This window comes from Pelodiscus sinensis, chromosome 2 (genome assembly GCF_049634645.1).
Source record: "Pelodiscus sinensis isolate JC-2024 chromosome 2, ASM4963464v1, whole genome shotgun sequence".
Taxonomy (NCBI): Eukaryota; Metazoa; Chordata; order Testudines; family Trionychidae; genus Pelodiscus; species Pelodiscus sinensis.
In genome coordinates, this window is record NC_134712.1 from 59,344,588 (window position 1) to 59,361,242 (window position 16,655).

The 16,655-nt window shown below is 41.3% G+C and overlaps 1 protein-coding gene across 6 annotated transcripts in view; it reads left to right on the forward strand.

Moving 5' to 3' along the window:
• The window catches only part of CYP7B1 (cytochrome P450 family 7 subfamily B member 1), a 169,581-nt gene that overhangs the window by 10,055 nt on the left and 142,871 nt on the right, over window positions 1-16,655 (forward strand). For 2 of the 6 annotated variants that reach the window (XM_075920616.1, XM_075920617.1), the window contains exons 1-2: window positions 4,396-8,610; window positions 10,801-10,901. The exons of the other annotated variants lie outside the window; for them this stretch is intronic. In XM_075920616.1, the coding sequence (XP_075776731.1) occupies window positions 8,575-8,610; window positions 10,801-10,901 (137 nt within the window). In that variant the 5' untranslated portion in view covers window positions 4,396-8,574. Of the gene's footprint in view, window positions 1-4,395; window positions 8,611-10,800; window positions 10,902-16,655 lie in introns of those variants that run through there. 6 annotated transcript variants of the gene reach the window in all.

Below are 16,655 nucleotides of genomic sequence, written 5' to 3' on the forward strand. Positions count from 1 at the left end.
TTTAATTGGTACTAAAAATACACAAAATAGGGAATGGAGATCTTTAAAATATCATATGCAAAAAATTGGGAAGCTGGAGTTAAGGTTGATAGTGCATTAGTTTATGGGTCAAAAGCTTACAACAGCTTTATTGTTAAAGCTTACTGAAATTTTGGGAACTAATTGTTTTTTATTGAAAACAAAATTTTGACCATAATTGGTTCACATTTGGCAAATAAAAATTTTTAACAAACTTTACTTTTCTAAATCTTCATTTAAAAATATCAAAAATGGTTATCAACAATTTTTCATTTACCAGAAACTCCAGGTTTTAGTAAATTAATATTGTCAGTGCTTTTTATAATTGATCTTAAATAGTGGAAAAATTTACAAAATACGATAAATGACTACTTTTCAACACCTTGAATGAGATTATGTTCACAATTTTTATTTTTTGTTATATGCTTTTGTAATATTAAATAATAATAATTATCACTAATAATAAGTAATAATACTATTTTATTATATATTTACCAGCTCTACTTGTAGTTAGTAAAAAAATATTATAATTAGAAACTCCTGAAATACAATTAAACCAAAACATAAATAGTATGGATAACTCTTAATTGCAACAGTCAAATACCTCAACTTCTGCCTATCTAGCAATGCTCTGAGGAAAACCACGATCTCTGAGGCAGCCTTATCTATCTGTCCTCACCCATAGAATAATGGAGGACAAGTGGTGATTCTACCATCTGCCCTCATTTAATGTGTCTGGAGCTGTATTTTTTGCTAGGGATCCTACCAGTAGATGCCGAAGTAGAAATGCACTGAATTAGTATCTCCCCTGCTGTCTTCACTGTGCTCTTCCTGGTTAGTGCTGCCTATTTCTGAATTTCATTAGCTCCCTGAAGGCCCTGTCTGGTGGGGGTGTAGATTGTAAGCATAATGAATTGCTGTTCCTTCTCTGCAACAATGTCTCCACTACAAAGTACAGAACATCAGTAATCTTCCTGAAAACACCATCCTGGTCACTATGGATGTAGAAGTTCTTTACACCAACATTCCACATGAAGATGGACTACTGTTTGTCAGGAGCTCTATCCCTGATGGTGCCACTGCACACCTGGTTACAGAGCTCTGTGACTTTGTCCTAACCCACAACTATTTCCAGTTTGGGGACAATTTATATCTTCAAGTCAGCGGCACAGCCATTACAATATGCTAACATCTTTATGGCTGACCTCGAACAACGTTTCCTCAGCTCTCGCCCTGTCACACCTTTACTCTAATTATGCTACATTGATGACATTTTCATCATATGGACCCATAGGAAGGAGACCCTTGAAAAATTCCACAGGGATTGAACAACTTTCACCTCACCATCAACCTCAGCCTAGATAAGAGATCCACTTTCTTGACACCACAATATATTACATGACGGTCACATTTCCACCCCCTTATATTAGAAACTTACCAACTGTGACGCTTACCTACATGCCTCTAGCTTCTATCCAAGACATATTTCACAGTCAGTTGTTTACATCCAGGCCCTAAGATACAACTGGATTTGCTTCAGTCCCACAGACAGAGACAAACACCTACAAAATCTCTATCAGGCATTCTTAAAATTTATCCGCCCAGAGAAATGGAAAAAAAAAAAACAGATTGAGAGAGCCAGATGAGTACCCAGGCATCAGATTCTTCAAATTAGGCCCAACAGAAAAACCAACAGGACACCACCTGTAGCCCCCAACTTAAACCCTTCTAGTGCATTATTAACAATCTTAAACCTATCCTGGAAAATGACTCCTCACTCTCACAGGCCTTGGGGGACAGGCCAGTCCTCACCTACAGACTACCTCCTAACCATAAACAAATTCTTTCCAGCAACCACGCAACACACCTCCATCATACTTATCTAGGAGCCCACCCCTGCAATCATCTCTGGTGCCAGCTCAGTCCACACATCTATACAAATGACATCATCACAGGACCTAACCACTTAAGCCACAACATCAGAGGCTCATATAACTGCACATCCACCAATGTGATTTATGCCATCAAGTGCCAGCAATGCCCCACTGCCATGTATATTAGCCAAACTGGACAGTCTCTATGACAAAGGATTAATGGACACAAATCAGATATTCAAAAAGGTAACTCTCAGAAACCTGTTGGGAAACATTTCCGTTTGCCTGGGCACTCACTAATGGGTTTAAAAGTGTCTGTATTATTTCAAAAGTCCCTTGGAGAGAGAAACTACAGAACTAGGTTTCATTTACAAGTTTGACACCTTGAATAAAGGTTTAAATAAAGACCTGTCTTGGATAGGCTGCTACTTTCCGCATCCTAATTACATAAAATCCTAAGCACCGGGTACTTAGAATACGTATAGCCCACTCTATTAGCCTTATTTAGCATGGACACACTACTTAGCAACATTTTTTTTCTCCATTTTTTCCTTTCTCCTTCCCCATTCCCTCACTTTCTCTATTTGCAGCCTGGACCCCTTTACTCCATTCATCTGAAGAAGTCGGTTGCGCCCACGAAAGCTCATGATATCATTTACATTTTTTGTTAGTCTCTGAGGTGCTGCAGGACTATTTGTTGTTGTTTTTTTTCAATTCCAGATTAACATGGCTATCCCTCTGAAACTTTTCCACTGCATGTTAGATTGAAGCTAACTTCGCCAAGTAATTTTGCAGTTTGAATGCAAAATTGCAAGTCTTACATGTATTTTGAAGTCCTGGGGGTCAATCCTCCTGACTACACTGACGTCAATGACAAAAATCACATTAACTTAGTGGTTCAGTATTTCACTCCTGATTTTTCAGCTAGTTCCAAGCGGGGGACACAGTTTTGCACCCACAAATGATTGTATTAGTATTTTGATAGATGCCTAACTAATAATAACTGCACTAATTCATTCTGTATGCAAAGAAAGGGCTTAGTAATTTGTGAATGCAGTTTCACTAATAAAATGGAATCCATGAATTCAATAGGCCCCTAAAATAGACATGTACTGGTTCAACTTGTAAGACAGATATAGAATAGCATCCATGAGAAGGCTTGATTTGGTTTCTGTGAGCTGGGAATATCTATGTTGAATTTCCAGTGGGCCTTGTATTGTTTCTGTACTCCTTCAAATAGTTGTGTTTGTATTCCGTATGATGGGAGTTTTTTTGTTGTTCCATTTGATTGGATTGTTTTTCCTTTTAAAAAAAATTCAGTTTCAGGGTTAGTTTTTAGTAGTGATGATATGTGAAGGCTGCTTTTCCAGGAAGCAAGTTTAATAGCTTTTGATGACTGAGTGTAATGGCCTATTACCACATACTGCATGCCTCTTCTTCTACGAACCTTCTTTTAGAAAAGTGGATATAAAAATATGGAGAAATTGAAGTGTATTGCCAACATTTCTAATTCAGGCATCATAGATGAGTCACAAGTGGGGTTTTGGTGACCTAAAATATCTTAATTATCATGAACAAATGGATCTGCAACATAGTAAAATGGGACATAGGAATGAAATTGCTGGGCTGAGACACTTATATTTGGGGTCAATATTAGTTTCCACAACAGTTTGTAACATGTTTTGCTAATCTGATTGAACTAGGATGTAAATGTCCATATTATAGAGAGGAGCTTATTTTACAGTACATGACTGTACGAAAATGATGTATGTTCTTTTGAACAGCTAATGTCTTCAGAGTATGTATGACTTACACACAAGAATTTCTGGGCACTCAAGTGCAGCAAACTGGGTTCAGAATTAGAACTCATTTGAAGGTTCAAATGAAGATAATTGAGATAATGTCATAGTTTGTGACATATAATATTCTGGAGGGCTGGGTTAAGGTAACTGTCAATGCTCAGGAGTGTCAGAATTGTTAACAGTAGAGTTGGATAATTTCACATCAACAGCTGCATCCTCAGTAACTGGCTTGTGGTTAATAGAAAACTGTACTTTTGTTATTACCACTTCATCATCAAAACTAAGATTCACTTTCAAGGAAGATAATGAGTAGATTAGTCAGCATTTTTTATTTCTACACTCAGTAAAGATATAGTTTGTCCTACTCTGGGTAGTGGGAACTGTACTTACATGAGGCAAATACTCTGAAATTAGGCCAAGACTGTACGCTATATATAATACAATATGGAAAAAGCATGATTCTTTTGAACTGCCTTTGCCTCTGATGTTATTCTGTACAATGTATTTTAGGCTTTAACACCGACTTTGGTACTATCAAAATCCTAAGCAAAAGAAGTGCATCTCTCCTGTTTGGGCTGAGGGGATAACAACCCAAAAAAGAGTGCTGAGAATCTGCTGAACCTTCCCCTGATGGCCACTGCTGTCCGATTTCTTGGTACAGTTTAAAGAAACAGGAGGTAAAGTCAACCTTTAGGTGTAAATGGGTACATCTTTGCTAAAGGGACTAAATTAAAAAAAAAAGATACTTTTGGATTCTACTATATGCTAACGGCCATATTCCATGTTCGCTTTCCCTCATCAAGTACATAAGCTTGGATCGATATGGGTTTTTTTATTCTCTCATTCTTTGTGTAAGGCAGAGCTCTTCTCTGTTTGTTTTTTGGGGATTTGCCAGTTTTTTAACTGAGGCCATGCAGAGAGAGATACTTAAGGTTGTGTGAGGATGAACCACTACCTCATTTTCATTTAGTGAAGACATTTAGAAATACTGCTTAGTTTATTTCATACAGTTTTTAGAGAATGCATGGGTTATTGTAAATAGCTCTGAGACTCCTGTTCAGGAGCCAGGAACAGTTGTGCTTTCTTGCCTTTGAGTAGTGCTTAACACTTACAGTAACTCAAATGTACAATTTACAGTAGGAACATGAATGTTAGATGATTTTAATCAAAATGAAAACTGCAGGAAGATTTTTTGCAATTGGAAATGTAAACAAAAAAAAAAGACAATGAACTGATTTGACGTGTCAGTTTGTTTCTATTACCATTCCATGTAAAAGGAATCTAATGCACTTCTTAGTGCTAGATTATTGGTGAAAGTAGTGCTCTTCAGGAATAAGATTTTAGTCATTGGCACTAAGGTTGGTGAATAAAGACTGTGCATGGCTGTGGTTCAAATCAGTGGTTTTCAAGCTTTTTTTCTCTGCGCCCGGTTGAAGAAAATTGTTGACGTCAGCAACCCAACATAATTTGACTAGTGTGGGCTCTGGAGTGGGGCTGAGGACAACAGCTTCTCGATGTATGAGGGGGGCTCTGGCATTGGGGGAAGGATCAGGGCTGTGGCAGAAGGGGCTTATGGTCAGCAGAGCTGTGGGGGTGCCAAGGCAGGTTTCCTGCCTCTTCTAGCATCACAGACCATGCTGCCCCCAGTAGCAGCCAGCAGCAGGTTCCCGCCAATGGGAGTGTGGAGCTAGTGCTCAGGGCAGGGACAGTGCATGAAGCCCTGTGTGCTCACTCCCCTCCCCCCACACTTAGGAGTTTGGGCGCTGCTGGCTCCTTCTGGGGCACAGTGTAGTCTGCAGTGTCAGGACAGGCAGGTAGTCTGCCTTAGACCTCATCACCCTGCAGCAACAAGACCCAGTGCCTAACATTCCACGGCCCAGTACTGGGTTGCGACCCCTAGTTTGAAAACCAGTGATTTAAATGAATAGCTGCAACATTGTATATTGTGGGTAACTGGAAATCCTAATACTTGTTAATTGGTAATAACATTACTTTGGAATGGGTACCTCCTCAAACAATAGCTGTAGCAGTTCCCAAACCAGAATAGTGCCCTTAACTCTCAGCTGAAATATCTCAACCAGCCCTTTCCTCATGAGAAAGGCAGGCCAGGGACAAAAGGTCTTTAATGAGTGTTTGATAGCAGAATCCGTCCCATTGACCTGTGTCTGTCTTACTTCAGCCTTGTATTCAGGTAGAGGATGAGTTATAGCCTCAATAAGCACTAATACAACAGGGCTTCTTTTTCCATAAACTTGTGACAAATACCAAATTAATGCTAAGAGAGCAACAAGGTATTGGAATGCCTTCCCCATTCTTTTGGAGACCAGTGTGTCCTACACAGGGGAAGTATGGTAGTTGGAATTTCCCCTTCTAGGCCTAATAATAGAACTTGCTGCCTAGCTACTTCTACTTCTCACCCCCCAAGTAAAAATTTCTTTGCATTCTGAATTTCTCTAATATAATCTGAGTCTGTGTTTGTACAGTGCCTCGCATGACTTCCTATCCTTACTTAGGCCTTTGGATGCTACTGTAAGTCAAATGATAATGATATTGTACTATAGAGTTCATATGCTGTTAATTTTTTAAATTTTTACTGAAAAAAGTTATTTATCAATGATTGATTTTTCAGCAAGTTCCATATTTTACATCATCTTTTTTTCTATTAGCTGTTCAGAAGTGCTTTCTTTCTGTTCTATGAGTAAGTGACTCTCCTTTTTGAGATCTTTACTGTTCATCAAATTCACTGCAATATATGAGAACTGTCCTTATCATTCCCATATTTCTGCTCGGCAGATAGGCGGGTCTCATCAGTCTAGCCTGTGCTTCATTTCAGTGCTTTCTTGATAACCGCTTCTATCACTGAAACCTGTAAGGGGACTTTCTAAAGACACAATGACAATAAAAATTAAGTTCCTTTGTTGCTGACCCACCTGGCAATTCCACCTGGATCTTAACATATCTATCAAAAGGTATGAGTGACTCATTAATGGTCATCATTTGTAATATCCCTCTGTTCCCATTTGGTCTTCTAATACCGGATGTCTCAGCTGTCCCATCAAATGAGAAAACAAAACGAAATTAGCAGATGTTTAGGCAAAGGAAGAGCCAGTGCAGAAGAATGAGTGGATGGGTTCATTTTGCAACTTTCTCCTCTTTCCTGCTGCAACCTCTTTTCTGCCTATTCTCCTTTCTTTTCCATATTCTCATATCTTCACTTTTGTTATTCCCTCTGTGCCTTAACAGCAGTTGGGCTCACAGGAGGGGAAGTGATGCTCCAAGAAGCTGTGATGTGGAGCTACATTTTTTTTTCTTAAAACAGCTCTGTGCAGGATTAGGGGAAGGAAAGGCGTGAGGAGAAACCTTCAACACCACAACTCTTGTGAAACCTTCCACTGCTGAGCAGCACCCAGCTGTACAACTCCCAATCTGTACCATCTCCCCCAATTAACCTGCTCACTTAACACCTCAGTTATCCACCCAGAGGTTTTTATTTGATCCTTACCTCACAGACTTTATCAGATACAAGGGATTATGGGGTTTGAGTAGTACTAACAAGAAACCACAAGTGAATATTGGACCACAAAAGAGGGATGTTGGGAACCTCTGGTTTAGTGTATCTAGCAGTATATGTTTGGGAGTGTGCTTCCATCATAGCTCAGTTTGTTCAAGAGCGGTGCATCTAGTTGTCCATACTCTTTTGGACCATATCATAATGGATCTTCTTTCAACAATTTTTTTCATATCTGCAAATATTTATGAATTGCTTTATGCTGGTACTAAAAAATAACGATTTTTGTTTTGTGAGGTTTGTTTATTTTTGTGTGGGGGGCAAGAATTAGTGCTTCCAGGTTCCCCATGATCACTTTTTAATCATTCTGAGTTCATTAAGATTAGCTTCAAAATCCCCCACCTTTTCTAGAAGACCTAACTATTGTATGGCTTCCACTCTTCCATCCTTTGCACCATTGATTTCTCCAATCGTGACCCACAATTCTTGACATCAGTTAAATCTTATTGAATAGCTGATCAGAGAAATTTTTAACAGTTTTAGACACTGATTTTTTTTCTCTGTTTAAGATTTCCTGGATCTTTTGGTGAGCTTCCTTGTCATTCACTCTTACGATTTCTTTGTTTATCACCAGTTTATGTGGGGAGCATACTTCTCCTGATTGCTACAAACTTATGTGGTTCTGGTAGAAATGACATTTCCTAATATTTAGGCCTCTTGCTTTCTTCATTTACATTTTAAAATGTGTTCATTGCTAAGAATGCCTCATCAGTCACTGCAGTATCACAGACACAGTATACAGGTAAAATCATGGTCCATTTGAAATCTGTGGGAGTTTGGCCATATACTTCTGTGGGGCCAAAACTTTCCCCAAGATCCATGTTCTAGGTTTTATACAGAGAACTTGGAAAAATAATACAGTGCAATACTTACTTCTGAATATTGTTTTACTAGATATAGAAAAAGAAGGTGAACTAGAGATCTTTTATTAGATCACATTTTTATTTTACTAAACCTGTCAGTTTTATAAAACTTTGACAAATAACATATTTTTTTGTTTTGAATAAAGTTTTTTGGTTTTTCAAAAGAGACATGGGGAACTCCAGAGAGCATGAGTCTCTCTAGAGGTCACATGCCTTGAAAGAATAACAACATCTCTGGCTGCCCAGAACTTCAGAGTTCTACTATTCCTCAGCTTTAATAATACTTTTGTAATAGAAAGATATTTCATATTCATGGGAAAAAAAAGTATACAGGATTTAAAAATTCTACCACCACATATATTGAGAAGTTAAAAAACTTGCTTGCAAGTCATTGTCTTGTGGGTTTAGGTGTGAACAGAAAGAAAAATCTTGCATCTGACACTGACTCAATGTCTAGGGTTGCCAGGTGTATTGACCCAGACAGTCCGGTATTTGCGGGCTCCATCCGGTTTAAAAAAAAAACACAGGAAATACCGGACATGCGAAATGTCCAGTATTTCCTGTTTTCATCGGATGGAAGCCCGACGGGGACAATTTTCCCCTGCCGTGTCTGGCAGGGGAGTAAGGAGTGTGGCAGAGTCATAGTGAAGGGAGGCAGAAGGGGGCACTTGCCGGGCACCACGCTAGAGGGGTGCCAGGCTGGGGTGGGAGCAGAGTGCGTGCTGCTCTGGTCCATGTGACCAGCAGAGACCTGGGAGTTGGCCACGTGATGCCTCCCTCAACACCAGCCGTGGCCTACCCGCAGTTCTCGAAACCGCTCCTGCGATCCCCCCCCCAATGGCCCCCGCTCCCCGCCGGCTTCTTCCTGACCCCCGGCTTCCCTAGGGTTGCCAGATGAATCCCTCACCCCCCCCCCCCAAAAAAAAAAAACACCAGGGAAAAAATTCTGTTGAGGGAGGGGAAAAAAGGGGGAGAGACCAAAGTTGTTGAGAGAGAGAGAGAGGAAAAAAAAAAGGACTCCAAGAGTTAAGCAAAAAAACCAAAACAACCCCAGCATTAAAACAGCATGGCCCCTTTCAGTCAGAGTAGGGATAGAAACAGGGGAGAGGTTGAGCACTAAGACCCAGGGAAGGCATTGCTTCCCCTTGATCTTTAGGCTTTTTGCTGGAGGCTATTTTGTTTTCTTGATCAAGCCAGAACGCAGCTTCCCTGCAGAACCAGGTAAGCAGGGAATCTGGGGGCAGTGGGAGGAGGCTGGACCCAGTTGCTGAGTGTGTCGTAGGGTTGCCAGGTGTCCGGTATTTTTGCCTCCTGGCACAGGAAAAAAACAGAAAATACCTGACATTTTAGATGTCTGGTATTTTCTGAATTTTTTTACCAGACAGGAGACGAAAATACTGGATTGTCCAGGTCAGTACCGGACACCTGGCAACCCTGGGTTTCCCTGTGCTTACTGTATTGGAGCTGCGGGGTTTTAAAAATGGTACCCAAGATGGTGGCCATCTTAAAGGGGAAGCCTCCTTTTTTTAAAAAAAATATTTTTTATTTTTTTGTATTTGTTCCACAATTCTGCCCTGGGGGGCTTTGTTTGTTTGTTTGTTTGTTTGTTTGTTTGTTTGTTTGTTTGTTTGTTTGACAACTTTGGTCTCCCCCTCAACAGAATCTTTTTAAAATTCTCCTTAACATAATTTTTTTCAGGTGTTTTATTTTGGAGGGGAGTGTGTCGGTATTTTTTGCTAAACCATCTGGCAACCCTCTCAATGTCACCATGAGAAAACTACTTCCACTGTCTGAATCTCATTTTCATCATCTGTAAAATGTGAGTTTATTTTCCTGCTTGATAGAGAAACTATTAACCCTACCTGAATATGTTTTTACAATGCTTTGTAAGACCTTGATCCATCTTAAGCAACTGCTTAATTTTAAGCTCTAGAATAGACTGAGTTCAGCCAGGCTACTCAGCCATTTAAAGTTAAGCAGATGCTTAAGAGATTTGCCGGATCGTGTCATTTTTGTCAAAGCTAATGGGAACGTCTAATTTAATTATCCAATACAAGAAAATAGCAAAGTGTTATCTGATATTCTTTAGCAGTTACTAGTTCTTAAAAAAAAGTCCAGTACAGGCAGTCCCCGGGTTACGTACAAGATAGGGACTGTAGGTTTGTTCTTAAGTTGAATTTGTATGTAAGTCGGAACTGGTACATATTGTAGGGGAAACTCTAGCCAAACATTTTTTTTAGTTTTGGATAGCATAGGGAAAGGTTAACTCCCCTCTAATGTTTGTTTTGCTGTCTGTTCCCCTGTTCAGAAGATTTCACATCTATTTCTGTCCCTGTGACAAACTCAGGACTAAAGGAGTAACTCATCAAATACCAAACAGCTCTGCACCATGCTTTGAGCTAATAGCTTTATTTCCACACACCACCTAGGGTTCTAGGAGGAGGGTCCTTTTTTTGCTAACACAATGAGGCCAGCACTTTGTTTGTTTTGGTGGAGTCTTTGTTTGCCCAGGCAGCCCAGCATGTATAGGGGGAGGAGGGGCGGAGAGGCTGCTTTTGTCTGCTGTTCGGCAGCCTGTTGCTCAGGGGAGGGGGCAGCCTGTTGCTGGCAGAGGGGGAGGGGGGAGGCGTGCAGGATGCGAGGCCGCGGGGGGGGGGGGGGCACTTTTCCTCTGCCCGGCAGCTCTGCGGGATCCCTGTCCCTGTGGCCAGCTGCTGCAGGCAGAGGCCAGTTGGAGCCGGCCGAAGAGGAGGAGGAGGTGGATTCTAGGACCCAGGTGAGCGAGCCCCGGGGACGCTGCTGCGCTCCGGGAGCCCGGCATGTATAGAGGGGAGGAGGGGCAGAGAGGCTGCTTTTGTCTGTTCGGCAGCCTGTTGCTCAGGGGAGGGGGCAGCCTGTTGCTGGCGGGGGGTGGGGGGGGCAGCGGGCGTGGGGAGGCACTTTTCCTCTGCCCGGCAGCTCTGCGGGACCCCAGTCGGAGCCGGCCCGAGGAGGAGGAGGATCCTAGGACCCAGGTGAGCGAGCCCCGGGAATGCTGCTGCGCATGTGCGGGAGTTGCCTCACCCCGTTCGTATCTAGGGATCCGACATAAGTCGGATCCACTTAAGTCGGGGACTGCCTGTACTAATCTTATGGTATATATGATTTCCAGAACCTCCTCATTTTGGTTATAGTAAAGTTCTTCATCAAGTTTCTGAAGTGCTTGGATTTTATACTTTGTAATACACTTCCAGTTACATCAGTTTTAGTGTGTTGATTTCACCTCTTTTTAGTGTGTAGTTGAAAAGTTTCCAGTAATTAGAGCTTAAAGTTCTATATGAGTACTGTGTATTTACCAGCAGAGAGAGACTGTGTAAACTAACCAGCTTGATTTCTCTTCAGAGACTGATTATAGAATGATTGATTATCAACGGTGGTAAGTTACCCTACCATACATCTCGTTATAAGCAAGTTTATTTTATTCTTAAGATAAAAAGCATTATAGACAAAACATTTAAAACAATAAAAGCACATGCTGATAAGCTCATAAGGTACCACACCACCCGATGGGTTTCTTTGTGATTACAGATTCATCAGAGCTTCAGGTCAGAACAAACAACAGTCTTTCAAGGCCTCAGTAGACTAAATACTTCCAAACCTCTCTAAGGACTGGGACCCTCTATGAACCAGGTGACCAGTCCATTTGCTGGATCAGGAAGGCTGCTCAGAAATGGCTTAAAACCCAGACTTGTATCCAAAAGGCTTTTCTTTGTTTGTTGGTCTCTGAAGAATCCATACTGAACTAGTGGTGTATGTGTATCTCCCCTGAGGTGTACTGTGTACTCCATCTGATGGAGGAGATGAAAAACTGATGTCTGTTTACAAATAGCTCACTATTTGACTCTTATCTAATGTAAATAGTTTTTTCACTGATGTAACTCCATTAACTTGAATGGAGATAGTTCTGATTTGTACTGATGCGAGGGAGACTAGAATAATGCTCAAGGTATGTTTTACACCTAATTTTTAGATATTTTTTTAATTGAACATTAAAAGGAATATTTGTACTATTCCCTCATTCTGCACTGGTAGAGTTTCACAAAATGTCTTGGTAAACATATATAGGAATGCATGTATTCCTATTTCTTCTTTTGTCCAGTTGAAGCAATGGGCTTTCTGGAGTATTCCTGAATATCTGCTCTACTGGGACAGTAAATACGTACCATTACATTACAATGGTTAGAACCTTTTTATCTATAGCTATGGCTTCTGTGATATAGTAAGAGTTAATTTTTTTCTTTTACTTTCTAGCCTGCTCTCAAACAAGACGACACCACCAGCTGGCTTCTTAGACTGGCTAGGCTAGTACAGGTTACAAACCAGAACAAGGTCAAGCTTTCATAACTTTTGACAAATTGGTTGTGATTCATAAAGCATGTGATTTTTTTTCTGTGAAGTCATGGTGACAAAACCAATGACCTAATAATAAACTCCATGATGCTTGAGGAAAAGTTCATGTGACATTGTAATGACATGCTCCATCTTCCCAGATAACTGTTCTGCAAGAGGACTGATGTGTTAGCTTTGTCATTTTAGTTCATCCTGTTTCCCCTGATCCACATTTTCTTACATAGGCATCACCCGAGAAGTTCTCCAGAAGACTTCTCATAGACACAACTCATACATGTTATTGTTAAATTGTTTATTTAATGGGTATAAAAGGCAATAAGAGGCAGCTCCATGAATACATAGGAGCTAGAGAAATATGAAGGAAAGCGTAGGCCCGCTTGTTAGGACAGAAGAAGAGCTAATAATGGATGACATCAAGATGGCAGAAGTGTTTAATGCTTAATTTGCTTTGGTCTTCACTATGAAGGCTAATTGTGACCAGATCCTTAACATAATATTAATAGCGGGTGGGAGGGAGGGGGGAAGAACAAAGCCTCATTAGGGAAAAAATAGGTTAAAGAATATTTAGATAAGTTAGATATATTCAAGTTGGCAGGGCCTGATGAAATTCAGCCTACAATACTGAAAAGTAGCTGAAGCAATCTTGGAAGCATTAGTGATTATCTTCAGGAAAGTAACAGAGAGGTAACCGTGTTAGTCTGATCATGGTAAAACAAAAAAAGCAGTCATGTAGCACTTTAAAGACTAACAAGATGGTTTATTAGGTGATGGGCTTTCGTGGGGCAGACCCATTTCTTCAGATCATATTCTGAAAATGAATTGGCATGATAATGGTCGTGCCAATTCACTTTCAGAATATGATCTGAAGAAGTGGGTCTGCCCCACGAAAGCCCATCACCTAATAAATCATCTTGTTAGTCTTTAAAGTGCTACATAACTGCTTTTTTTGTTTTATCTTTAGGAACTCATGGAGGATGTGTAAGGTCCCCTAAGGGCTGAAAAAGGGAAAAATAGTACCTATCTTTAAAAATGGGTACAAAGAGGACCTGAGGAACCCAGTCAACCTAAATTATTGGAACAAATTATTAAATAACTTGTAAGCATCTACAACAGGGGTTTTCAAGCTGTGGGTCGCATCTTGTAAGGGCAAGCTGCTAGCTGGCTGTGACACGCTGTGTTTACCTGTGCCCCCACAGGTATGGGCAATTGCAGCTCCCATTGGCCCCAGATTGCCGTTCCTGCCAATGGGAGCTGCGGGAACCGGTGTCCCGGTTTACACCTCTTCCCACAGCTCCTATTGACTGAAAATGGCGATCCACAGGCAACAGGAACTGTGGAAGCACAGACAAACAAAGTGTCTCGCAGCTAGCTAGTGGCTTGCCCTCATAAGCCACAACTCAAAGTTTGAAAACCCCTGACCTAGAGGATAATTGGATGATAAGTAATAGTCATCATGGATTTGTCAAGAACAAATCACTCCAAGCTAACCTAATTTCCTCCTTTGACAAGGTGACTGTCTTAACGAACAAGAGAGAAGCAGGAGACATGGTCTTTCTTGATTTTAATAAGGCTTTGAGCACAGCCCCATGTGACAGTCTCCTAAGCAAACTAGGGAAATGCAGTCTAGATGAAATTGCTGTAAGGGTGGTGCATAAGTGGTGAATGACTGTACTCAAAAGAGTAGTTATCAATGATTCACTCTCAAGGTGGTAGTATGTATCTAGTGGGGTCCCACTGGGCTCAATGCTTTTTAATTTTTTCAATAATGATTATGATAGTGGAGTAGAAAATACGCTTATAAAATTTGTAGATGACACAAAGCTGGGAAGGGTTGCAAGCACTTTGAAGGACAGTGTTAGAATTCAAAAAGACCTTGAAAAATGGGAGAATTAGTCTGAATACAACAAGGTGAAATCCAATAAAGACAAGCGCAAAGTGCTTAGTTTAGGAAGGAAAAATCAAAAAGCATAAATACAAAATTGAGAATAACTGGCTAGGCACTAGAATTGCAGAAAGAATATGGGCTTGACAGTGGATCACAAATAAAAATGTGTCAACTATGTGATATAATTGCAAAAGGGCTAAAGGAGTGCTGTATGTAAAACATTATGAAAATGTAGTTCCCAAAAGAAGGATAAGATAAAATTGTAGTAAAGAAACTGGCTGAACCATTACTTGGAATATATATATTGTTAAAAAAATCATGTAGACATTTTTTGAAAAGCTCCTCTTTCTTTTTTACTACTATGAGAAACAGATTTTTTTTTCTTCTCAACAGAAAAGGCTACCAACTATTACTGATAGGCAGCCAGAGTGATGGAGAAATCCTCATCTTTCACTTTTTCTCTATACTTTGCTCTTTAACCGGTCCTCATTTTGTAATATAAGAATCTGAAATGTACTCCTTAAATCAGTTTGTAGTTTTACTTTCTAATCTAAACTTCAGAAAAACTGCCCAGCTAAAAAATGAGAGGTGCTGCCAAATTGAAAGGTGGCTGCACAGTTCTAGCAGCTGAAATTCAGGCTGGAAAGTTGAACTAGGATCTAATTTAAGGACTGAAATTTAGTTTCTTATACTTTAAAATTTGAAGATCTGGAGACCAAAGGGAGACTAGCTGAGGAGACAAGATGAAATAAAATGACTTGGGTTACTCCCAGACCTGTGTTTTATATGTGATGGGAACATATTGAACTATAAAGGCTCCATCAGGGAAGTTCATAAACAAGGCCCTAGAAATATATCTGTGAAAAAGTGTCACAAACAATGATATAAGCCTTTTGCTGTGAAATCTATGCTCCCGCTTGCTGCTGGGAGCATTTCAGCCAGCGGGCTCCTAGTTGCAAGTCTTGCTGGGCTGGAAAGGGACAGGACTTGCCCTTCTCTTGCATGACAGCTCTCAAGAGGAGATCAGATTCATTTCTGAGTGCCTCCCCCTGCTGTAGGAAGCTCCAGTACAACACTTGAGGTTCCTGCAGCTGAAGACGGTTTAGGGAGGAGAGTCTGATCTCTCCCTGCTGCTGGAAGGGCCCTCAGCAACGGGATTCCCAGATGTGAGTGCCCACTGAGCTCGGGAGAAACAGGACTTGTCCTTCTTATCTAAGAGTAGGTTAGATAAATGTCTATCAGGGATGGTCTAGACAGTATTTGGTCCTGCCATGAGGGCAGGGGACTGGACTCTATGACCTCTCGAGGTCCCTTCCAGTCCTAGTATTCTGTGATTCTATGATTCCTCTGCAGGGCTGATGGGATGGAGGGAGGTCAGATTTACCTCTGGGGCCCCCTGTGAAATTGCATATGTAAACATCTGAAAGGTGAAATTGACCAATTAAAAACCCTCTGGCCATGAAATTGATCAAAATGGAATGTGACTTTGTAGGACCCAACTCATAAAAGGGAGAAAAGGAAGGAGCCTTAGTTTCGGGCTGACTAGTGAGGAGGCAGGAGCTTGGTTTGGTGGTCTGCAGGCCTGAACCACAGCCTGTCCACCCAGCAGCCAGGAGAACAAGTTAAGCCCAACCCCAACCCCTGTGGGCAAAAAGGCAGCAGAACCTATTGAGAAATCCCAATTAAGGGAGATGGACAAGTTGAGGCTTGGAGTTCCTGGGTCAGGAGCATGCAGGAAAAAGGAGCCACTGTGAGGAGTGCTGTGGAGACAAAAAGCCTGGTTCTGATTTCACTTACAAAAGTTATAACCTTGCTTGTACCTCCATCAACTTCAGCACCTCCATTGACTTAGCAAAGTAACTAGCATCAGGCCCAGCATGTAAATATCCTATGCCAGGAGTAAGCAAACTTTTTTGGCTTGAGGGCCACACCAGGGTGTGGAAATTGTATGGAAGAGCCATGCATGCTCACAAAATTGGGTTTGGGGTTGAAAAAGGGGTGAGGGCCCCATGAGGGGGTGAAAGGCTCTGCAGTGAGCTTGGGACTGAGGGGTTTGGAGGGAAGCAGGGGATTCCAGGCTGGGGCAAAGAGGTGAAGTGCAGGAGGGGGAACTTCCAGCTGGGGGTGTGGGCTCTGGGGTGAGGCTGGGGATAAGAGGCTTGGGATGCATGAGGAGTCTCCTTTTGGAGGGTGCAAAGGGGATCAGGGCTGAGACAGTGAATTGGGGGGCTCGGGTGCAGGCTCCAGGTGGGGCTT